Source organism: Oncorhynchus mykiss, chromosome 20, assembly GCF_013265735.2.
Source record: "Oncorhynchus mykiss isolate Arlee chromosome 20, USDA_OmykA_1.1, whole genome shotgun sequence".
In the NCBI taxonomy this organism is placed as follows: Eukaryota; Metazoa; Chordata; class Actinopteri; order Salmoniformes; family Salmonidae; genus Oncorhynchus; species Oncorhynchus mykiss.
The window spans coordinates 33,567,162-33,592,438 of record NC_048584.1 but is presented as its reverse complement, the minus strand read 5'-3'; the positions used below and the strand labels follow the sequence as shown (position 1 = coordinate 33,592,438).

The following is a 25,277-nucleotide window of genomic DNA, read 5'->3' as shown; positions in this document are numbered from 1 at the left end:
TCTGAAGCAAAATGTGTAACCGATGGCCTGTAACTATTTAATTTAAATAATTCAATCAGACTTCTTGCAGTCTCTGCGGTAGCCTTAAATACTGTTCATCGGTTCAACATCAGCCCAAGGGGGTTTCTCCAAGGGGAAGGTGTTTAACATCAGCCCAAGGGGGTTTCTCCAAGGGGAAGGTGTTTAACATCAGCCCAAGGGGGTTTCTCCAAGGGGAAGGTGTTTAACATCAGCCCAAGGGGGTTTCTCCAAGGGGAAGGTGTTTAACATCAGCCCAAGGGGGTTTCTCCAAGGGGAAGGTGTTTAACATCAGCCCAAGGGGGTTTCTCCAAGGGGAAGGTGTTCAACATCAGCCCAAGGGGGTTTCTCCAAGGGGAAGGTGTTTAACATCAGTCCAAGGGGGTTTCTCCAAGGGGAAGGTGTTTAACATCAGTCCAAGGGGGTTTCTCCAAGGGGAGGGGTTAATGTAGAAGAGCCTATAAGGAAGGAGACATAAAACATGAAATCAATATCAAGTTGGCCTCTGTATTCCTGTGTGTCCAATAATTAAGGTGTGTGTATTCATTATAGGTTAACATGTCCATTTATCAGTTAGAAGAAAGGCCTGCCTTTTGGATATGTAGCCTTGGATATGTAGCCTTGGATATGTAGCCTTGGATATGTAGCCTTGGATACGTAGCCTTGGATACGTAGCCTTGGATACGTAGCCTTGGATATGTAGCCTTGGATACGTAGCCTTGGATATGTAGCCTTGGATACGTAGCCTTGGATATGTAGTCTCGCTACATAACTGGTTTCATGACTGATCCAGTACTCATTTCTTCTTTCTGGTAAACATGGTTATACTGAATTGTGTGTTTGTGTTTCTCCCTTGACCTGACCTCCTTCATTGACTGTAATAGAACAGTTAAAGATGAATCCCAAAAAAGCATAGTGATAAGTTTGAGTATCCACTCAGTGTACAAAACATTGGGAACACCTTCCTAATATTGACTTACTTGTTACTTTTATCTCTTATTCTTATCAGTATTTTTTTGAAACTAAACTGTTGATTAGTAAGCATTTCACTGTAATACCTGTTGTATTCGGCGCATGTGACTAATAACATTTGATTTGACTTGCACCCCATTTTGCCCTCAGAACAGCCTCAATTCACAGGGGCATGGAGTTCATCGGGGAATGGACTCTATAACGTGTCGAAAGCGTTCCACAGGGATGCTGGCCCATGTCGACGACACAGTTGTGTCCTTTGGTTGGTGGACCATTCTTGATACGACCTCCTCTCATCACTGTAAAACGCTCCCTGAAACACTTCAGCGAGCAGGCCTTTCTAATCGACCTGGCCGGGGTATCCTGGAAGGATATTGACCTCATCCCGTCAGTAGAGGATGCCTGGATATTTTTTAAAAATGCCTTCCTAACCATCTTAAATAAACATGCCCCATTCAAGAAATTTAGAACCAGGAACAGATATAGCCCTTGGTTCTCCCCAGACCTGACTGCCCTTAATCAACACAAAAACGTCCTATGGCGTTCTGCATTAGCATCGAACAGCCCCCGTGATATGCAGCTGTTCAGGGAAGCTAGAAACCATTATACACAGGCAGTTAGAAAAGCCAAGGCTAGCTTTTTCAAGCAGAAATTTGCTTCTTGCAACACTAACTCAAAAAAGTTCTGGGACACTGTAAAGTCCATGGAGAATAAGAACACCTCCTCCCAGCTGCCCACTGCACTGAAGATAGGAAACACTGTCACCACTGATAAATCCACCATAATTGAAAATTTCAATAAGCATTTTTCTACTGCTGGCCATGCTTTCCACCTGGCTACTCCTACCCCTGTCAACAGCACTGCACCCCCAACAGCAACTCGCCCAAGCCTTCCCCATTTCTCCTTCTCCCAAATCCATTCAGCTGATGTTCTGAAAGAGCTGCAAAATCTGGACCCCTACAAATCAGCCGGGCTAGACAATCTGGACCCTTTCTTTCTAAAATTATCTGCCGAAATTGTTGCCACCCCTATTACTAGCCTGTTCAACCTCTCTTTCGTGTCGTCTGAGATTCCCAAAGATTGGAAAGCAGCTGCGGTCATCCCCCTCTTCAAAGGGGGGGATACTCTTGACCCAAACTGCTACAGACCTATATCTATCCTACCATGCCTTTCTAAGGTCTTCGAAAGCCAAGTCAACAAACAGATTACCGACCATTTTGAATCTCACCATACCTTCTCTGCTATGCAATCTGGTTTCAGAGCTGGTCATGGGTGCACCTCAGCCACGCTCAAGGTCCGAAACGATATCTTAACCGCCATCGATAAGAAACATTACTGTGCAGCCGTATTCATTGATCTGGCCAAGGCTTTCGACTCTGTCAATCACCACATCCTCATCGGCAGACTCAACAGCCTTGGTTTCTCAAATGATTGCCTCGCCTGGTTCACCAACTACTTCTCTGATAGAGTTCAGTGTGTCAAATCTGAGGGTCTGTTGTCCGGACCTCTGGCAGTCTCTATGGGGGTGCCACAGGGTTCAATTCTTGGACCGACTCTCTTCTCTGTATACATCAATGAGGTCGCTCTTGCTGCTGGTGAGTCTCTGATCCACCTCTACGCAGACGACACCATTCTGTATACTTCCGGCCCTTCTTTGGACACTGTGTTAACAACCCTCCAGGCAAGCTTCAATGCCATACAACTCTCCTTCCGTGGCCTCCAACTGCTCTTAAATACAAGTAAAACTAAATGCATGCTCTTCAACCGATCACTACCTGCACCTACCCGCCTGTCCAACATCACTACTCTGGACGGCTCTGACTTAGAATACGTGGACAACTACAAATACTTAGGTGTCTGGTTAGACTGTAAACTCTCCTTCCAGACCCATATCAAACATCTCCAATCCAAAGTTAAATCTAGAATTGGCTTCCTATTTCGCAACAAAGCATCCTTCACTCATGCGGCCAAACATACCCTTGTAAAACTGACCATCCTACCAATCCTCGACTTTGGCGATGTAATTTACAAAATAGCCTCCAATACCCTACTCAACAAACTGGATGCAGTCTATCACAGTGCAATCCGTTTTGTCACCAAAGCCCCATACACTACCCACCATTGCGACCTGTACGCTCTCGTTGGCTGGCCCTCGCTTCATACTCGTCGCCAAACCCACTGGCTCCATGTCATCTACAAGACCCTGCTAGGTAAAGTCCCCCCTTATCTCAGCTCGCTGGTCACCATAGCATCTCCCACCTGTAGCACACGCTCCAGCAGGTATATCTCTCTAGTCACCCCCAAAACCAATTCTTTCTTTGGCCGCCTCTCTTTCCAGTTCTCTGCTGCCAATGACTGGAACGAACTACAAAAATCTCTGAAACTGGAAACACTTATCTCCCTCACTAGCTTTAAGCACCAACTGTCAGAGCAGCTCACAGATTACTGCACCTGTACATAGCCCACATATAATTTAGCCCTATCAACTACCTCTTTCCCAACTGTATTTCATTTATTTATTTATTTTGCTCCTTTGCACCCCATTATTTTTATTTCTACTTTGCACATTCTTCCATTGCAAAACTACCATTCCAGTGTTTTACTTGTTATATTGTATTTACCTTGCCACCAAGGCCTTTTTTTGCCTTTACCTCCCTTCTCACCTCATTTGCTCACATTGTATATAGACTTGTTTATACTTTATTATTGACTGTATGTTTGTTTTACTCCATGTGTAACTCTGTGTTGTTGTATCTGTCGAACTGCTTTGCTTTATCTTGGCCAGGTCGCAATTGTAAATGAGAACTTGTTCTCAACTTGCCTACCTGGTTAAATAAAGGTAAAATAAAATAAAAATAAATAAATACACATGGGAAACCGTTGAGCATGGAAAACTAAGCAGCGTTGCAGTTCTTGACACACAAAGCGGTGTGTCTGGCACCCACTACCGTACCCCATTCAAAGGCCCATTCACCCTCTGAATGGCACACACACACAATCCATGTCTCAATTGTCTCACAGCTTAAACATCCTTCTTTAACGTGTCTCCTCCTGTTCATCTACACTGGTTGAAGTGGATTTAACAAGTGACATAAATAAGGGATCATAGCTTTCACCTGGATTCACCTGGTCAGTCTATGTCATGGAAAGAGCAGGTGTTCGTAATGTTTTGTACACAGCGTATTTTCAAACTCATATTTGGAAGGTTAAATTAACATAATTTATTAATCCATAGTTTTTTATCCCTAGTTGAACAGTTCACACAAATGAAGTTACAAATTTCTATCCCTGTCACATATCACAATGTCTATCCATACTGTACTCCAGGTGTCAACTGAAGCACTATATAAATACCATTCCACTTAAGGTCCACCAGGAAAGGGGAATTTTTATTCCACAAGAGCAATCCATCAAAATGATAACACCCCTGCTCCAGGATTGTATTTCCTTAATCAGTTTGGGATTGGGTTCACATTGGGTTTATGCTAATGTCTGCCCTTGTTAAGCGTTGTTTTCTTCTTTTGGAGAATGTTGTCTCACTCCCTTTTGTAGACTGTAGACTGTGTTCTCTCTCAAAGCTATTGCTGTTCTCTCTGTTTTCATTGATCCTGTCCCTAGCCAATGACAGACTATTTTGTTTTGAGGAAGGTAGTGCTAAACTTAAATAATGAGCAATTCTACAGTTACTCAGGTGGCCATTTGGATGGTTTGTTGTTGGCAAGGCAACACATTTCACTTTCAGTAGCCAACAACCTTTGGCTCTTTACCGCATGAGTGTATTTGTTGTGGACCAGTACCTGCTCTCGTACGCATCATAAGGGGTAGTTCTTATATCTGTTGTTTTGCCACATCAAACTAACACCAAACATCCGGGTTTGATTCCAGGATAAGCCATATGCAGGTTGGTTTGAATGGAAGTGTCCCTTGAATGATCATATTATTTGTAAGCACAGTTGACTGACCTAGTGTGCATCACTATCACTGCATGCCGTCTTGCTGACTGCTATTCTTGTTTCTCCACACATTTGCACAAAACTCTACTCAGTCAATCTTTAATCAGCTGAAGCTGGGTATATTTTGTGGCGATGGAGTGGAAATAGTGTCTCTTTTGCAGAAAAAAAGCTTTGCACTCTACATTTTGCCAATAAAAATCACATGGGAGTGTGACATTGCTTCAGACTTGATTCATAAGTGGGAGAATGGAGCTGGGGGGAAGAGCAGCTGTTTTACGGGCTCCTAACCAACTCTATTTTGCGTGTTTTTTTTTGTGCTGATCTTAACTTTTTGGATACATAATGTTTCTGCCATCGTTTCCTATGACCGAAAACAGCTTCTGGGCGTCAGAACAACAATCACTAACTTCAGCTTGGATGAGGATTTCTACTTCAATGAGTCAGCAGTGAAGAACATACTGTACTGCTCATCCCGGACCCGGCCCAAATCACTGACACTCGAAGAAGGAAGAGGTGCCGTTATAGAGGCCGGCGTGCGGGATACTTGACATAATTTAGTCTGCAAGTTGATATACTGCTTCTACCCTCTGTTCTAATGGTGAATGTGCAATCACTGGAGAATAAACTGGACGAGCTTCGTTAAAGACTATCGTATCAACGTGATCTGAAGAACTGTAATGTCCTATGTTTCTCCAAGACGTGGCTGAAGAAGGACAGGGGAAATATAAATATACTGCTCATCTAGCTGGTTTTTCTATACATCAGCAGGACAGAATGGCAGCGTCAGGTCCGAAGGAGGGTGGTGTGTGTCTCTTTACTAACAACAGCTGGTGCGTGATCTCTAATATTAAGGAAGTCTCGAGGTTCTGCTCGCCTGATTTAGAATACCTCATGATAAGCTGTAGACCACACTATTTACCAAGATAATTTTCATCTATGTTTCGTAGATGGCTATTTACCACCAAAAACCGACGCTGGCACTAAGACCTTACTCAACGAGTTGTATAGGGCCATAAGCAAACTAGAAAATGCTCACCAAGGGCCAAGCACGCTCCCATTCACATCGACAGGGCTGTAGTGGAGCAGGTCGAGAGCTTTAAGTTCCTCACTAAGAACCTATCATGGTCCAAACATACCAACACAGTGAAGAGGGCACAACAACGCATCTTCCCCCTCAGGAGACATGGGATGGGATCTCAGATCCTCAAAAGGTTCTACAGCTGCACCACTGAGAGCATCTTGACTGGATGCATCACCACTTGGTGTGACAACTACTTGGCATTGGACCGCAAGGCGCTACAGAGGGTAGTGCGTACTGCCCAGTACATCACTGGGGCCGAGCTCCCTGCCATCCAGGACCTCTATACCAGGCGGTGTCAGAGGAAGACCCTAAAAATGGTCAAAGACTCCAGCCACCAAAGTCATAGACTGTTCTCTCTGACCCCGCATGGCTAGCGGGACCAAGTCTGGGACCAAAAGGCTCCTGAACAGCTTATAACCCCAAGCCATAAGACTACTGAACAGTTAGTCAAGTAGCTACCTGGAGTATTTACATTGTCCCCCTTTTTTTAACTGACTCTCTTGCACTGGCTCTGTGCACACTCACTGGACTCTATACACACACACACACACACACACACACTCACACACACACACACACACACCACACACACACACACACACACACACACACACACACACACACACACACACACACACACACACACACACACACACACACACACACTACATATATGCTCACACACAGAATGCACACACACATGCGTATTGACGCCACACAGACGCACTTTCACAGTCTTCACATACGCGGCTGCTACTCTGTTTATTATCCATCCTGATTGCCTTGTCACTTTTAACCCTACCTACATACCTCAATAACCTCAACTACCTCGTACCCCTGCACAATGACTCGGTACTGGTACTCCTTATATGTAGCCTCGTTATTGTTATTTTATTGTGTTACTATTTCCTTTATTTTGTAAACTTTTATTACTTTTTAACTCTGCATTGTTGGGCAAGGGCTCAAAAGCATTTCACTGTAAAGTCTAACACCTGTTGTATTCAGAACATTTGAGAAATACAATTATTTGATTTGGATTTGAATAATGAAAATATTGTATGTCAGATGGCATTTATATTCCGTGCAAAAAGTGTCACCTCTGAAAATGGGCACTTTAAAGACCCAGCTTTGGGAGCATTTGTGAGGTTTCACCTAAAGGTTAGTAAAGACAGCCAGGATACTCTGAACAAAGCTGCTTTCATCAACTGTTTTGACATTGCAATTATTATTCTATACCCATTCACTTCAAGGACCAAATGTAGGGGAAAAATAAAACAGGCCTACAACAAACTTTGTGTGTTGGTGACTGATGTCTGCTGCTGTCTGTCTCCCCTCTTGGCCACCCATCCCCAACACCCTTGGTGACTGATGTCTGCTGCTGTCTGTCTCCCCTCTTGGCCACCCATCCCCAACACCCTTGGTGACTGATGTCTACTCCTGTCTGTCTCTCCTGTCAGTCACCCATCCCCAACACCCTTGGTGACTGATGTCTACTCCTGTCTGTCTCTCCTGTCAGTCACCCATCCCCACAGCCTTGGTGACTGATGTCTACTCCTGTCTGTCTCTCCTGTCAGTCACCCATCCCCACAGCCTTGGTGACTGATATCTGCTCCTGTCAGTCACCCATCCCCAACACCCTTGGTGACTGATGTCTGCTCCTGTCTGTCTCTCCTGTCAGTCACCCATCCCCACCCCCCTAATAACTGATGCCTATCTCTCCCTAGCTACGGTCTTCAAGGCACTTGGCAACCGTTCTACAGACTGAGATATCAACCAATGCTGTTACTGGTCCCCAGGTCATGGCAGCTGTGCTGAGCCAAAATAAAGAATATAAATAAATAAAGGCTTTCATTGTTGTTCCACCTGGCCAGATCATGGGGAAAAATAAAGGTGCATATGTAAGCAGAGAGAGCGGGCCCCAGACTGCTGTAGGTTATCAGTAATCTCACTGAAAGCATGGCCTGCGGTGGTGGAAGAGCTAAGCACAGTGTTTTTGTGATAACGTACCTACCTCCATCCCTTCAGGGGCTGCCATATCATAACCATCATCTCTTTGAGTTACTGTTTAAATCACAGTCTGATGTCTTGCCAGGAAAGGCTGAGAACTTTTGTGAGTCACTGTTTATCTCCCAACTTGAAACTGTTTAACTGTAGGTTACTCAGTCAGAACAACTATTACAATGGATTGGCAGCATGTGCATTATGCATTCATGTTTGCATTTTCCGTGTATGGTGATATAATTGGGAAGTTGAAAGTAATATGCAAATGTTGTTTTGAATGTTTACTTGCATTCGTGGATGTTGTTCTGCTGCACATGTTTCATCATATTGATAAGATTTGATCTGTTTCGATCAGAAGTAAAGAAGAAATGCTGGATTTGAAACAAAAGGTCCTTGAGGTAATTATTATTCATTGTTTCATTAAAAGGTCTCTTTTTCTAGCATAAAAAACATTCACAAGGGTTTTTTTCTGCGGTGTGATAAACGCTTAGAGGCAGGATTTTTTAAGACTTGTCAGCTCATACAGCTTTTGATCAAATATACATGAATCTCAGATCCATAATTTCACATTTGATCTTGGCTAGTAAGAGATTGAAATTGAAATGCCCTAAAGCACTGTCCAACAATTATATTGGAATGTAATTGCAGTAGTATTGCCAGGGAATGTGAATAGATTAAGGCCACATCTTCTGGAAATAAACACAAGTTCTGCAGCAGAACTATTCTGCTTGTATTCTGCAGGTCGCAATTGTAAATGAGAACTTGTTCTCAACTTGCCTACCTGGTTAAATAAAGGTAAAATAAAATAAATAAATAAATAAAAATATTTAGACAACTCTCAGGGAAACTTCTTTTTTAATGGGATCATTCAATCACCCAAATATGTTTATTTTTGTCCTACCGTGGATGTCTTTTATTGGCCAAAAGTGACAGCAACTGTGATAAGCATGTATTACTTTGATACCCCGTAAGTAGGCTGTGTCTAGGTTAATATAAATGTGTTAAATAAAAATCATAATTGTAGCATAGACTCACAACACACAATCAATTATTTGTATTCCTGTGTAAACAAATCTCTGTCTGTATGGTGTCTTAATGTTTTATAATGACCCCCCCCCCCCCCCCCCCATTGAGTGTTCTGTGATCTGGAGGCATCATGGAGTCAGACTAGTGTAAACTTGAGAACATCTTCTAAGAACACATCTGATAGGGAATATGGATCAAAGCAAAAGCAAGGTCAGAGATAAACCTACTGTACATTATTAAACAAAGAATAACGAGATTACACTGTGGGATTCATAAGTGGGTCAAAAACAACACAATTTTGATGTTAGAAAGAGTTGTTCACTATTCTATCTTTCTAGACCGTTTTCCACATTGGACCCAACCGAAAATCCCAGAAAATAATTTGTCAATGTGGTATTTTTTCTTATAGTCTTTGTTCTGTAGGCGGGCAACTCTATGGTAACGGAATTGCGCTGAGAATGTATGCCAAACAAAAAACGATTGATTTCAAACTTTAACAAACCATGGAACTCTATACAAAATGACTAAGTTTAACAACTTACATTCAACATTCTACAAAACACATTTACTGGAAGAACTGTGCAGATGCTAAGTTTGGTAACAGAATTTTTCTAAAATCGCCCTCAGTTTTTTTATGCGTCGACGTTTTCCCCAAACTCTTAAATATTTGTAGAATCCTTTGCGTCTAGGGAGGGTTCTTCCCAGGGAAACCTTGTCTTTTCATGTCTTCCCGAGAGGGAGATTATCAGAAAACCCACTAGATTGTAGCTTGGGCTAACCATGATTGGTACATTGATAGTTGGGGCTTTGTGGTTCTTGCCCCAATCTCTTTCTTATCAAGGGTGGTGTGATATGATTAAATATCTGCTCTGAATTAAAATTCAACAATGTCTGCAGAAGGAACAGTGTGTCAACTATGACATGACACATTGACTTAGAGAAAAATCTATTGAGCTACATACAGTAAGTGAAGTTGATTTACACCCGGTAACGGAATTTCATCATTGGTCCCTCATCTGCACTACACATACGTAAGTGCCTAATTTATGCATATGAAATGTTATTCCCTTCATGGTGGTATATCCTAATTATGTACGCAAAGGTATAAATATTCAATATCCTCCTTTGCATATTTGAGTATAATTCTACACATTGGCTATTATTTGAATGCGCTCGGCCCCTAAACAAGACCCAATTTGGTTGGTCTGGACCAGTCTAAATCTGAACCAGTCATGTGTTTCACAAGTTTGTACGTCAAAGTAAAGCACAGTATATCTCAGTAGAGTACAGTACAGCATAGCACAGAACACTAGAGTACAGTTCAGTAGAGTACAGTACAGCATAGCACAGAACACTAGAGTAGAGTTCAGGAGAGTACAGTACAGCATAGCACAGAACACTAGAGTAGAGTTCAGGAGAGTACAGTAAAGTACAATACAGTAAATGATAGTGTACTCAACTCTGGTGTGCTCTGTGTACTGCACTGAACTCTACAGTATATCCAACTGTGGTGTGTGACTACTAGGATTTCCCATTGAAGCCAATTCAATTGAAGAAATTCCGTTACTGATTTTTTTGTGGGGAAATTCAGTAATGGAATTTCTAGTTTTAATCATTTCATAATTCAAAAACAAAATTGATATCAGTAAAAACACTAATGAAATGTCAAGGCACAAGGGAATGTTTACAGAAGGCAGAACATTTTATCAAAAAACTACATATAAGTGTTTATGTTAGTTGGCAGGGGTCTTGACTTCAACATTGTGTTTTGATGTATTCCTAGTAACTTTGAAGACTATTTCCTGGTAGATGTTTTCCTGTTTGACAGGAAATAAATGCCTTTGGTTATTCCACTTTTTTTTTTTAAATATAGACTCTTTGCTTGCATGTGACACCCAATTTGACATGCATGAACTTTACATGTTGGTGCTCACAGGTCTTTTTACGTGGAAATGACCAGGCCTAAACATTCACTGCCACATCAATATCTATCAAATGATAGTCTTATGTTTCTCAGATATGGATGAACTTGGGATTTCATGTTCTCGTGTTATTTGAAACACAACTCAAATAGGCCACACTTTAATGTGCAAAGTAGGCCTACAACATTTGATTGAGTTTAGTATATCTCATGAGGAATTCCTTTCAAACTCTTGCTAATGCCATGTTATTACATTTGCTGTAAATGAAGCATCCAACATGTTAATGGAAAACGACATGATGAATATTCAATATTCAACCTGTCACTCAGTGTAAAATTCATCGCTACTGGTAGATAGGAAATGAAACATACACCCACCTCAGAATTACCGAGCTGCTGCACCAGGAAATAGCATTGCATTTAGATTGTCTCTATATTGGGTTATTTTTTTGTATTTTGTTATGGTACTGAATCCAATGATGGTAAGCCTTACAGCGCTTTGTTTCACCCATACAATTTCTTTGCATACGATGCCCTCCAATGGCCAGATACTGTCATTGAAGTAAGCCTGCTGTATAAGTTCAGAAAAGCAGTTCATCTTCAATCTATTGCATCACATAAAGCAATCCAAAACAGTGCGAAAGAAACTGAATGAAAGAAAGCGAAAAGTTAGCTGCATGTATGAAATAACACTGGTGTAAAAAATAATCAGGGTTGTGGTTGACTTGAAATGACTGCAGTTGAAATAATCTGGTGGTGAATTTGCTGGTGGTTTGGGTGTTGGCTATTGTGATGGTGTATCGGAAATAACACAGGAGGAGAGGAGGCACAGCTTTAAGGGAGATTTAAGGGAGGTTTATTTGATAGGAATGGGAGGTGTGATTAGAAAGATATTTTGGATGTTCTGGATGATTGATCTAAGAGCAAGGGAAAGTACATACAGTGGGGAGAACAAGTATTTGATACACTGCCGATTTTGCAGGTTTTCCTACTTACAAAGCATGTAGAGGTCTGTGATTTTTATCATAGGTACACTTCAACTGTGAGAGACGGAATCTAAAACTAAAATCCATTGTATGATTTTTAAGCAATTAATTTGTATTTTATTGCAAACACCACGTTTATAGTCTCAATCAACCACACACTACGCAGAGTTACAGCGGTGCAGTATAGCACCGGCTACAAAAGCACCCCCAAACCATCACACCTCCTCCTCCATGCTTCACAGTGGGAATCACATATGCGGACATCATCCATTCACCTACTCTGTGTCTCACAGCGGTTGGACTTATCAGACCAAATGACAGATATCCTCCAGTCGAATGTCCATTGCTTGTGTTCTTTTTTTATTTTACCTTTATTTAACCAGGCAAGTCAGTTAAGAACAAATTCTTATTTTCAATGACGGCCTGGGAACAGTGGGTTAACTGCCTGTTCAGGGGTAGAACGACAGATTTGTACCTTGTCAGCTCGGGGGTTTGAACTCACAACCTTCCGGTTACTAGTCCAACGCTCTAACCACTAGGCTACCCTGCCGCTTTGGCCCAAGCAAGTCTCTACTTATTATTGGTGTCCTTTAGTAGTGTTTATTTGGAGCAATTTGACCATGAATGCCTGATCCATGCACTCTCCTCTGAACAGTTGACGTTGAGATGTGTCTGGTATTTGAACTCTGTGAAGCATCTATTTGGGCTGCAATCTGAGGTGCAGTTATCTCTAATAAACGTATCCTCTGCAGCAGAGGTAACTCTGGGTCTTCCTTTCCTGTGAGCCCGTTTCATCATAGAGCCAGTTTCATCAACACTTTTATAGGTTCTTGAAATTTTCCGGATTGACTGACCTTCATGTCTAAAAGTGTCGATGGACCGTCATTTCTCTTTGCTTGTTTGATCTGTTCTTGCCATCATATGGACTTAGCCCTATTTGGTAAAAGACCATCTTCTGTATACCAAACCTATCTTGTCACAACACAACTGATTGTCTCAAACACATTAAGAAGGAAAGAAATTCCACAAATTAACTTTTAACAATGCACACCTGCTAATTTACCTGCATTCCAGGTGACTACCTCATGAAGCTGGTTGAGAATGCGAAGAGTGTCATTAAGCAAGCTGTCATTAAGTCAAAGGGTGGCTACTTTGAAGAATTGAAAATATAAAATATATTTTCATTTGTTTTACACTTTTTTGGTTACTACATGATTCCATATGTGTTATTTCTTTGTTTTAATATCTTCACTATTATTCTACAATGTAGAAAATAGTAAAAATAAAGAATAACCCTTGAATGAGTAGGTGTGTCGACTTTTGACTGGTACTGTATACTTTCTTTTTTTTTTTTTTTTTGTACTGTACTGTATGATGCAAAAATACTTGTTTACTATTCTATTTCAGTGTTTCCCAAACTAGGGGTCTAACTTGAAGAGAAACTCACAGGAGAAACTCTTGAGAGACAAAAAAAAACAGTTTTTACCACGGTTACGATATGCGGTTGTGACATGTGACCCTAACTTTTGAATGCAATAATGTCATAATTGAAAGCAATGCTGATATTTTCTACACAGATTAGTTTTTCTACACATACGCAATTATTGCCTGAGGACCTTTCGGATGCATTTTGGCCACTTCAAACTACACTTCCATCAGATTGAAATACTTTGAAAGTACTGTCAGACTGACTTGCCAGGAACCCAAATAAAAACTAAACATTGGCTGTTTTTTAACATGGTGGGGTCATGAAACATTTTGGGGTCATGTATCAAAAAAGTTTGGGAACTCCTGGTTGAAATATAATACACATACTAAGAGCAGTTGTACATGGCAGTTTAAAACAACTGAATGGCGTAGGCCTATATAGCCCAACGTGGTGTGGAAGATCAAATGAAACAAACAGTCAATTACTTTTTTAAACTTTTTTTTAAAACTGTAGTTTATTTAGTAAATATTTTCTTAGTTCTAGTTCTTGAACTGCATTGTTGGTTAAGAGCTTGTAAGTAAGCATTTCACCTGTTAAATTCAGCACGTGACAAATAAAATGTGATTTGATACCCGTGCCTCGGCCAGATGAAGGAAGGCTGGCAGGAATGGAGGCTGACCTAAAAGTCACAATTCAAAAGACCAAATTAAGGCATTGTCTTGGTGCTGACACAATTATTTCAATGAAATTAAGTATTTGCATGTGTATGTTTCATCACACGTAGTGACAATTATCACTCTGTGCTCTGGAATCCCACCTTGAGCCGAGAAAACTACAAGTCCCAAAATTCCACACCTATTTTGTGGAACGTTCATGCGCAGTACTTTGTGCATGTGGACATGCTGTGAATTATCGAAGCGCGTGCAGTTTACCCATTCTGCAGGTGTTTTGCAAAGTGAAGTACCGTTAGCATTTATCTCACTTTCTGAAGACGCTACTCAAAGTCATGGGTGAACCAGTGTCTGAAATGTGTGATCACCTCATCAAAGCTGTTAACGTGATGATGGACGCGGAATCTAGTCAAATATATCGTCTGGAGGCCCTAAAGGTATCTCGATGGCTAGATGCTAGTTAGCTAACGTTAGCCAGTTAGGCGCCAGCTAGCTAGCTAGCTTTCCCAGTTGTGATGTGGTTACTTGAATGAGGATGGGCTGTGTTACATAAATACATAGCTAGCTAGTTATAACTTAGCATTATAGACGTCGATCGTGGCATTTTACCATGTTTATTGCATGGATTAATCAATGGGCGTAGCTTGCTAGTCATTTAGCTAACTAGCTAGCTAACGTCAGATGGCTAACATGCCATTCCCATCACGTTGCAAGTTGCAGATTTCATTCATTGCACTCCGGTAGCAACCTAGATATCTGTGCAGAACCATTACTGATGCCTGATGCACTCAAACTGAATGCAAGATCACTTATGCCCAGAATTTAGCTTAGATATATTGATTGCGTTGAAATACTTGAGTTATTCAGTGTTTTGATTGCCAGCAGCTACTTTCTAGCTACAGTAGCAATCTTTGACTCCTCCTAAGGCACTTCTTTGTAAAGCTCCATACATTATACTGATAACTATGACTGAAATCATTAATGTGAATGAGTTTGTTCTAGCTGACTACCGCAAGGTAGCTAATTGAGTGAGTGCATTAACTTGTCCATCGTGTCTCTCTTTCTCTTCAGTTTTGTGAAGAATTCAAAGAGAAGTGTCCATTCTGTGTTCCATGTGGGCTACAGTTAGCAGATAAAGCCCAAACAGCAGTGGTGAGGCACTTTGGTCTACAGATACTGGAGCACGTCATCAAGTGAGTTCATGAGTATATTTGTCATTATGATTCAGTTCTGCACATTTACATTTTAGTCATTTAGCAGACACTCTTAACCCTCATTGCTCCTGTAAGTCGCTCTGGATAAGTGCCTTGCTCAAGGGCACGTCAACATATTTTTTTTCTAGTCAGCTCAGGGATTTGAACCAGCGCCCTTTCGGTTACTGGCCCAATGCCCTTAACCACTAGACTACCAGCCACTCCATCATTGTCATCAAGATATTCCCCTACACATGTGGCCTGGACACGTGCTGCCAATGTGTTCCTCCAAAACCTTGTTTTTCTTCATGTTGAGAACAGGTTCAGATGGAACAACATGCCACAGCAGGAGAAAGTCCAGCTGAAGAACTGTGCCATGGGGCTGTTGTCATCTGTAAGTCTGTCTGGGTGATAAACACCTAATTTCTCTATTTTTCTAGAAAAGGTGGCAGACAAGATGAGGAAGGGAATTAATGGTGGTCTGTCCACAGAACAGCAAATATAGTTTTTAATTTTTTTAAAAGTAGAAATAAACCAACAAATTCTACATTGTTGCGTGATCTGTTAGGTGTACATTAATTAATATGCTGACCCTAGTCCGTTCCCTGACTGGCACACTGCCTCGCTCTGCAGGGCACATATCCTATCCTGGAGGAGGAGAGTCACATCAAGGACGTTCTCGCACGGATCATAGTGGAGATGATCAAGAGAGAATGGCCTCAGCACTGGCCTGACATGCTCAAGGAGATGGAGGCACTGACCAGCATAGGGGTGAGCCAGCACTTTCCATTTCAGTGTTTCCCCTAGGTTGTTATGTTGGCGGGGTGCCAAGGGCCCCCCGAGCCAACTTTCAGGGCTCAAAACATCAATGGATTCAATTGGAGAGTACATTACAGTATACAAATTAAGTTGTTGCGATCAGATTAATGTCAACTCCCTATCCCTCCCTCATTCCTTCTCCGCCCCCAGGAGGCCCAGACAGAGCTGGTGATGATGATCCTGCTGCGGCTGGCGGAGGACGTGATCACCTTCCAGACGCTGCCCGCCCAGCGCCGCAGGGACATCCAGCAGACCCTCACCCAGAACATGGAGAGCATCTTTAGCTTCCTGCTCACCATCCTGCAGCTCCACGTCGACGAGTACCGCAAACTGGTAAACAGACAATGGTTACACCCGTCTGTCTCATGGCGTAGATTATTTTGCGGCAGTATTTTTCACGTTTTATTGATATGTTCTACCTTTTTGTATCTCTTCCAGAAAAAAATACCAGGCCAAGAATTGCAGGTAGGAAGGAGTGTTTTAGATGCACTACAATATATATTCTAATGTATTATATTTACAGTTAGACACCCAGCTAAAGAGACTTCTCTGTTCTACCCCCTCTCTCCCATCTCTCCCCTCCCTACTCCTCTTCCCTCTCTCTGTTTCCTGCCCCCGGTTAGGCCAAGGCCCACTGTCGTGTAGGCGTGGCTGCTCTGAACACCCTGGCAGGCTACATAGACTGGGTGGCCCTGGCCCACCTCACCAATGACAACTGTCGCCTGCTGGAGATGCTATGTCTGCTGCTCAGTGAGACAGAGCTGCAGCTGGAGGCTGCCGAGTGCCTGCTCATCGCCATCAGCCGCAAGGTTACTACACATTACTAGACACTCCCCTTACAGCAGACAGGGTTTGTAGGACCTGACAGGGCCCTTTATGTCCAGACACTCCCCTTACTGCAGACAGGGTTTGTAGGACCTGACAGGGCCCTTTATGTCCAGACACTCCCCTTACTGCAGACAGGGTTTGTAGGACCTGACAGGGCCCTTTATTTCCAGACACTCCCCTTACTGCAGACAGGGTTTGTAGGACCTGACAGGGCCCTTTATGTCCAGACACTCCCCTTACTGCAGACATGGTTTGTAGGACCTGACAGGGCCCTTTATGTCCAGACACTCCCCTTACTGCAGACAGGGTTTGTAGGACCTGACAGGGCCCTTTATGTCCAGACACTCCCCTTACTGCAGGCACACCCCTTTCTAGGACAGGATCAGATATTTGTTCACGGCTCCCGAGTGGCGCTGCGGTCTAAGACACTGCATCTTAGTGCTAGAGGCATCACTACAGTCCCTGGTTCGATTCCAGGCTGTATCACATCCGGCCGTGATTGGGAGTCCCATAGGGCGGGGCACAATTGGCCCAGCGTTGTCCGGGTTTAACCGTGGTAGGCCGTCAAGGTAAATAAGAATTTGTTCTTAAATGACTTGCCTAGTTAAATAAAAAAATAAAATAAAAAAATATATATATATATTTATATTTATTTGTTGGAATGTGAAATGGAGGTCTACAGCTACTGAATGGCCAGTACTAGTCAGGTACGTCACAGGGCTGTGAAAACTGCTGTGTCATCTTAATAACGTCTTAAAGACAGTACTGTGCAGCAGTCTTCATCGACCTGGCCAAGGCTTCCCACTCTGTCAATCACCGCATTCTTATCGGCAGACTCAACAGCCTTGGTTTCTCAAATGACTGCCTCGCTTGTTTCACCAACTACTAATCTGATACAGTTCAGTGTGTCAAATCGGAGGGCCTATTGTCCGGACATCTGGCAGTCTCTATGGGGTTACCACAGGGTTCAATTCTCGGGCTGACTCTTTTCTCTGTATATATCAATTATGTCACTCTTGCTGCAGGTGATTCTTTGATCCTATTTCCTATTTCGCAACAAAGCCTCCTTCACTCACGCCGCCAAACATACCCTCGTAAAACTGACTATCCTACCGATCCTCGACTTCGGCGATGTCATTTACAAAATAGCCTCCAACTCTCTACTCGGCAAATTGGATGTAGTCTATCACAGTGCCATCCGTTTTGTCACCAAAGCCCCATACACTACCCACCACTGCGACCTGTATGCTCTCGTTGGCTGGCCCTCGCTTCATATTCATCACCAGACCCACTGGCTCCAGGTCATCTACAAGTCCATGCTAGGTAAAGCTCTGCTTTATCTCAGCTCACTGGTCATGATAACAACACCCACCCGTAGCACGCGCTCCAGCAGGTATATCTCACTGATCATCCCCAAAGCCAACACCTCCTTTGGCCGCCGTTTCTTCCAGTTCTCTGCTGCCAATGACTGGAACGAATTGCAGAAATCACTTAAGCTGGAGACTTATATTTCCCTCACTAACTTTAAACATCAGCTATCAGAGCAGCTAACCAATCGCTGCAGCTGTACATAGTCCATCAGTAAATAACCCATCCAATCTACCTACCTCATCCCCATACTGTTTTTATTTATTCACTTCTCTTTTGCGCACCAGTATTTATACTTGCACATCATCATCTGCTCATCTATCACTCCAGTGTTAATCTGCTAAATTGTTATTACTTCTCTACTGTGGCCTATTTATTGCCATACCTCCTCACGCCATTTGCACACACTGTATATAGACTCTTTTTTTTCTATTGTTTTATTGACTGTATGCTTGTTTATCCCATGTAAATAAAGGTGAAATAAAAATACAAGTAAATGTGCCTGGTGTGTCCACAGGGGAAGCTGGATGACAGGAAACCGCTCATGGTGCTGTTTGATGATGTCGCCATGCACTACATCCTGTCTGCAGCACAGTGAGTACCATTCCCCTCATCAGCCTTATGGCTTTACACAGAAGCATTTCTAGCTCGTTCCGGCTTCTCATTCTCATTGGTTTGTGGCTCCAGGTCTGCAGATGGAGCAGCAACATACAACACATCCTCTCCGACACAGTGAGTAGCCTACACATGTTGGTGTTCCACGTCAGCTCCTGCCCAGCAGTCTTATGTTTTTTTGCTCTAGAACACGGTTGATATTAAGCATTAGCATTGGAGCTCATACGGCCTGTTATTTTGCCCCCCCCCAGGCCAGTGGTGGAGAGACACTACATCTTCCTGAAGAGGCTTTGTCAGGTCCTGTGTTCCCTTGGCAGCCAACTCTGCTTCTTAGTGGTGAGTCTGTCTGCACTGTCTTTGATTACGTTCATCTATTTACTATATTGTTTTATGTATGTATTTTCTTTATAGTACTTGATGATTCTGTCCTTTTGTCTTATGTGTTTCTAATGCAGGGTTCAGGTGTGGAGGTAGATGTACCTGCAAACCTCAGCAAGTACACAGAAGCATTCCTGGCCTTCACCACTCACCCAAGCCAGGTGAGTTACCTGCTGTCACAGTAAAGTAGCAGCCAGGTGACTTACCTGCTGTCACAGTAAAGTAGCAGCCAGGTGACTTACCTGCTGTCACAGTAAAGTAGCAGCCAGGTGACTTACCTGCTGTCACAGTAAAGTAGCAGCCAGGTGACTTACCTGCTGTCACAGTAAAGTAGCAGCCAGGTGACTTACCTGCTGTCACAGTAAAGTAGCAGCCAGGTGACTTACCTGCTGTCACAGTAAAGTAGCAGCCAGGTGACTTACCTGCTGTCACAGTAAAGTAGCAGCCACAGGCTCTTGATTCAAATCCATACAGCTAGTTAATACTACTGTTTCTCCATATCTCCCTTTGTCGTTTCTGGGCCTGGAGCTCTGAACAGTGACAGGGTTCTTCTTTCATTTCTTCATCTGTTCTGATAATCTATTCTTCTCTGAACTGTATGTATTTCCCCACCAGTTCCTAAGATCTTCCACCCAGATCACATGGGGAACCCTGTTCAGACATGAGATTCTCTCCAAGGATCCTGTCATCATCCAGATGATGATCAAGTACTTCAGAGCCACCATGACCAACCTAGTCAAGGTGAGACAGGCTACAACGTACGTGCATCCAAGAGTTTGTGCAGGTGAACATTAAAGTATCAAAATGTTCATTAGAAAAATGAGCAAGTAACGGACTCATTGAGTTACACACAAACTATGATAAATAATGACAACAAAAGGTTGAGCTTCTCCACTATTTCTATTATTTCTTTACATGCTTTGGGAAGGTTCTTTAATTGTCTGACTTTGTGTTCTCGTGCTCCTCCTGCTAGACTGGTTTCCCTTCCAGGAACGACAGTCCCAGCTGTGAGTACTCCCGTCATGACTTCGACAGTGATGAAGACTTCAACTCCTTCTTCAACTGTAAGCAATGTGACTCCTATTTTAATTGAATAACTTTGATTTATGCAATCTTAGCAAATACATAAATAATATGATATATTATAATATGATATATTACCGTGTTCCAGCGTTCCGAGCGCAGCAGGGGGAGGCGGTCCGGAACGCGTGTCGCGTCGTTCCCTTGGAGGGCTTCCAGATTGCAGCAGAGTGGCTGCAGTATCAGATCAGTACACCCATTGACATCGGGACCACTGGGTGTAGGTCCTGCTTCTTGACTGTGGCTCACTGAAGATCTGGGAAGGGGGGGGGTCGTGTGTGTGTGTGTGATGACAAATGTGTCAGTATGAAACAGTGTCTTGGGGGAATGTGGGATTAACATGCTGCCAGCCACAGCAGTCAGACTACCACAAGAGTAGGTGTAGGGTTCATAACTGGAGAGGTTGTGGACTCGGGCCATTAGTACGTATCTAGGTCATCTGAGCTGACTGCTCAAATCAAGAGTTAACCTGTATCAAGATGAAGTTGAGGTTCTTATAAAGGAAATGCTTCTTTATATGGATGATATGAATTCTCACTCTAGGTCACCCGGAACACAGGCATATAGATTAATTCTCACTCTAGGTCACCCGTAACACATGCATATAGATGAATTCTCACTCTAGGTCACCCGGAACACATGCATATAGATGAATTCTCACTCTAGGTCACCCGTAACACAGGCATATAGATGAATTCTCACTCTAGGTCACCCGTAACACATGCATATAGATTAATTCTCACTCTAGGTCACCCGGAACACATGCATATAGATGAATTCTCACTCTAGGTCACCCGTAATACATGCATATAGATGAATTCTCACTCTAGGTCACCCGGAACACATGCATATAGATGAATTCTCACTCTAGGTCACCCGGAACACATGCATATAGATTAATTCTCACTCTAGGTCACCCGGAACACAGGCATATAGATGAATTCTCGTAACAACTCTATGAAAGAGATTGATACTGGTGGTGCCTGTTAACTAATTAGATAATTAGCATTATTAACTAACTATAGACTTTGTCTCTTGTCTTCTCACCTTTTTCCCTCCCTCCTGTCTTTCTCTTCCTCCTCTCTCCCTCTGTCTTCTCTCTCTTCCTCCTCCCTCCCCTCCTCCTCCCTCCCTCCCTCCGTCTTCTCTCCCTTCCTCCTCCCTCCCTCTGTCTTCTCTCTCTTCCTCCTCCCTCCCTCTGTCTTCTCTCTTCTTCCTCCTTTCCAGCTAAGATGGCAGAGGGGCTGTGCTCTATCCTGTCTCCGTCAGCGGTCCAGTGGGATGCTATGACCTTCTTCACAGAGAGTGTTGTGGGACAGATCTTCAAGAACGTGGAGGTTGAGGTATGAGGAAGCAAAACATAATGCTTTTGGATACACACAGCTGAGAGTTAGAGGGGTAGAGAGGGTGATACGCTATCCAGAGATGGTCAAAGTGTGAACGCCACCAGTCGGGTTCCCTAGATGGCAACAATGCAACAGCTACTACTTGTAGGTATTGTTGAAAGACAAAACCATTGATTTATGCTTTCTTCCCCATGGCTCAATAACATAAACAAGTGTTATGATTGTAATGAAAGGAAATGATGACGAACTCCTAACTCCGGTGTTTCTCTGCCCTTTCTGTAGAAGTTGCCAGTAGATCAGGGCATTGAGCTGCTACAGGCAGTGTTGAACTACAACACCCAAGACCCTCTCATCCTGTCCTGTGTCCTCACCAACCTCTCCTCCCTCTTCCCCTTTGTCACACACCGACCTCACTTCCTGCCTCAGGTCCTCTACAAGGTGAACACCCAAACGTGTACACACCAATCTATAATCTCTCCGTCTTCATGTGGTGGTGTTGATCTGTTGTTTTTTCTTTCCCAGCTGTTTGCCTCCATCACATTTGAGGTGGTAGAGGAGAGCAAGGTGAGCCGTCTTAAATATTCTCAGGAGGGATGTCAGATGTGTGTTCTTTGGGATTGTATAAAAATAATAGGTATCCCGGGGCCAAGTTTTCAGTCCAATCTGTTAAGTTCATGTTTTAAATCTCCCTATATTTCTGTTATTACGGGGCTATCACTCAGTCAAGAGTGCGCCTGCGTGGGAAGTCTTGTCGTTGATGGACCTGGAGTGAAATGGCTACCTGGTAGTGGGTTCATACATTATAGTAAACTTAGTTAGACTGGAACCTTGTCATTGTGTCATTTCGAGTTAACATTGGTAGCAGAGGATGGCTAATAACTACAATGTGCCACCTCACTTCGACGAGAAGAGGTCGTACGAAAGTTGGGAAAATGAATCTAGACACGGGTTACTAATCTGTTTGAACGAGGATGACGGTATGGGAACTTTGATCAGAGCACTGGATTCTGTATTTCTTAAAGAAGAGGAAGACCGTGCCTACGAGGCGTATTCAAACTTTGACAGTGTTACGAGAGATATTTTGGCTGCAATGACGGACTACATCATTGATTTGGAATAGAGGTACAATAGGATGTGCAAGGACGACATGGTTCTCCTGGATGCAGTGTTATCTTTCAAGTTGTTAGATACTGCCTGTCTGGATGGTAGAGACATGGTCCTCCTGGATGCAGTGTTATCTTTCAAGTTGTTAGATACTGCCTGTCTGGATGGTAGAGACATGGTCCTCCTGGATGCAGTGTTATCTTTCAAGTTGTTAGATACTGCCTGTCTGGATGGTAGAGACATGGTCCTCCTGGATGCAGTGTTATCTTTCAAGTTGTTAGATACTGCCTGTCTGGATGGTAGAGACATGGTCCTCCTGGATGCAGTGTTATCTTTCCAGTTGTTAGATACTGCCTGTCTGGATGGTAGAGACATGGTCCTCCTGGATGCAGTGTTATCTTTCAAGTTGTTAGATACTGCCTGTCTGGATGGTAGAGACATGGTTCTCCTGGATGCAGTGTTATCTTTCAAGTTGTTAGATACTGCCTGTCTGGATGGTAGAGACATGGTCCTCCTGGATGCAGTGTTATCTTTCCAGTTGCTAGATACTGCCTGTCTGGATGGTAGAGACATGGTTCTCCTGGATGCAGTGTTATCTTTCAAGTTGTTAGATACTGCCTGTCTGGATGGTAGAGACATGGTCCTCCTGGATGCAGTGTTATCTTTCCAGTTGTTAGATACTGCCTGCCTGTCTGGATGGTAGAGACATGGTCCTCCTGGATGCAGTGTTATCTTTCAAGTTGCTAGATACTACTGCCTGTCTGGATGGTAGAGACATGGTTCTCCTGGATGCAGTGTTATCTTTCCAGTTGCTAGATACTGCCTGTCTGGATGGTAGAGACATGGTTCTCCTGGATGCAGTGTTATCTTTCAAGTTGCTAGATACTGCCTGTCTGGATGGTAGAGACATGGTCCTCCTGGATGCAGTGTTATCTTTCAAGTTGCTAGATACTACTGCCTGTCTGGATGGTAGAGACATGGTCCTCCTGGATGCAGTGTTATCTTTCAAGTTGCTAGATACTGTCTGTCTGGATGGTAGGGAGAAACAGTTGGCTTTGACTGCTTGTACTTGACTTTTGCATCAATGAATTCGGCGTGAAAAGACGTGTCGCGCCAATAGCAGAAAGAATGCAAGTGAGTGACACAGCATATCACACTGAGCAGCAGAGAAAAAGGTGCCAACAACTCACATTCTCAAGACAACCAGAAGATGGCGCCATTTCCCGGCACAAATCCACTGGACAAATATGGAAGGAGTTCAAAAATGTGCTATTGGTCAGAGCACTTACCATTGGGTTAAAGACTGTCCTCATAACAATGAACAAGTTAAACTAACAGAGGAAAATGTAAACACAGAGCAGTGTAACATTACACTGTTTTCAAACTAATCTGCTTCTGATACTGAGATTTTTATAGTTGAATCCTTAGGATCTGCTTTGATTGATGCTGCATGTAAACGGACAGTGTGTGGTGTTAAATGGCGTGATAGCTGTGTCAGTGAACTAAATATGAAAGTATGGTCCCTGAAGATATCCCCTTACTATTGAGCAAAGCTTCCCTCAAGAAGGCAGGGGCTGTGCTAGACATAAAAAAATGACAAGGCAGTGATGTTTAAACAACCAACCTTGAACTTACTACCTCAGGCCACTATTTTGGAAACATTTTAGACAAAGACATCACACAGTCCATGTAAAAATGAGATTCTGATGAACACAAAGCACCTTTCAGCACCACATGCAGCGAGAAAAGCCTTCACTGAAGCAGAGTGTTCAGAGAGAAGTCGCAGGGCTCTGCGTAAACAGCTACGACCCACCGATGAGAAGTACAAAACTGGAAACAGAGTGTACTACAAACGAGTTGACTGTCAAGAGTGGAAGGACCGGGAGTTGTCATTGGCCAAGATGGCGTGGTGATATTTGTGAGACACGGAGGCACCGTTGTCAGGGTGCATCACTCAAGATTGCGGAAAGTAAATGATCAACAAGATAGAGGGGCTGTTTCTGAGAATCAGTCTCCTAATGAAAATGACAAAAAGGACACAGTAACAGACACAAACCTACCAGATGTCGCATCCAGGACACTGAAACTGACACAGGAAGTGGAGCAGAGACCTTCAACTATGTTGAGCGTTCAAATGAGGAAAACATTCAACAACAGACACGTGTGTTAAGACAACGTGGTTGTTCCAATCTGAAAACTGGACAAACTGTTAAATACATGGACAGAGAAAGTGGTATTCCACATACAGCAACCGTCATTGGACGAGCAGGAAAAGCCAAAGGAACACACCAGAACTGGTACAACTTGCAGTACTCTGAACCAGCTACACTTTCTGGTACAACAGGGTCAGCTGACCTGTCACTTGTAGATCATCTCAGATGGAAAATCGAGAAAAACAGAACGACATTCAAATTGATAATGTACTTGAAACAGAGGATGTGTCATTTGACTCAGCTAAGCCAGATGAGCTCAGTAATTGGAGGAAAAA

At 43.1% G+C, this 25,277-nt stretch overlaps 1 protein-coding gene across 2 annotated transcripts in view; it reads left to right on the top strand.

Moving 5' to 3' along the window:
- The first annotated feature begins 14,238 nt into the window (after positions 1 to 14,238).
- Positions 14,239 to 25,277, top strand: part of LOC110499361 (exportin-5) — a 32,382-nt gene continuing 21,343 nt past the window's right edge. For both annotated transcript variants that reach the window (XR_005037987.1, XM_036956220.1), the window contains exons 1-17: positions 14,239 to 14,495; positions 15,130 to 15,251; positions 15,573 to 15,645; positions 15,885 to 16,022; positions 16,221 to 16,403; positions 16,509 to 16,535; positions 16,694 to 16,879; positions 18,784 to 18,860; positions 18,954 to 18,998; positions 19,133 to 19,217; positions 19,337 to 19,420; positions 19,875 to 20,000; positions 20,233 to 20,323; positions 20,431 to 20,559; positions 21,567 to 21,682; positions 21,968 to 22,123; positions 22,208 to 22,249. Coding sequence is in view for 1 of the 2 variants with exons in the window: in XM_036956220.1 (XP_036812115.1) it covers positions 14,394 to 14,495; positions 15,130 to 15,251; positions 15,573 to 15,645; positions 15,885 to 16,022; positions 16,221 to 16,403; positions 16,509 to 16,535; positions 16,694 to 16,879; positions 18,784 to 18,860; positions 18,954 to 18,998; positions 19,133 to 19,217; positions 19,337 to 19,420; positions 19,875 to 20,000; positions 20,233 to 20,323; positions 20,431 to 20,559; positions 21,567 to 21,682; positions 21,968 to 22,123; positions 22,208 to 22,249 (1,782 nt within the window). In the remaining variant the exon portion in view is untranslated. The remainder of the gene's footprint in view (positions 14,496 to 15,129; positions 15,252 to 15,572; positions 15,646 to 15,884; positions 16,023 to 16,220; positions 16,404 to 16,508; positions 16,536 to 16,693; positions 16,880 to 18,783; positions 18,861 to 18,953; positions 18,999 to 19,132; positions 19,218 to 19,336; positions 19,421 to 19,874; positions 20,001 to 20,232; positions 20,324 to 20,430; positions 20,560 to 21,566; positions 21,683 to 21,967; positions 22,124 to 22,207; positions 22,250 to 25,277) is intronic.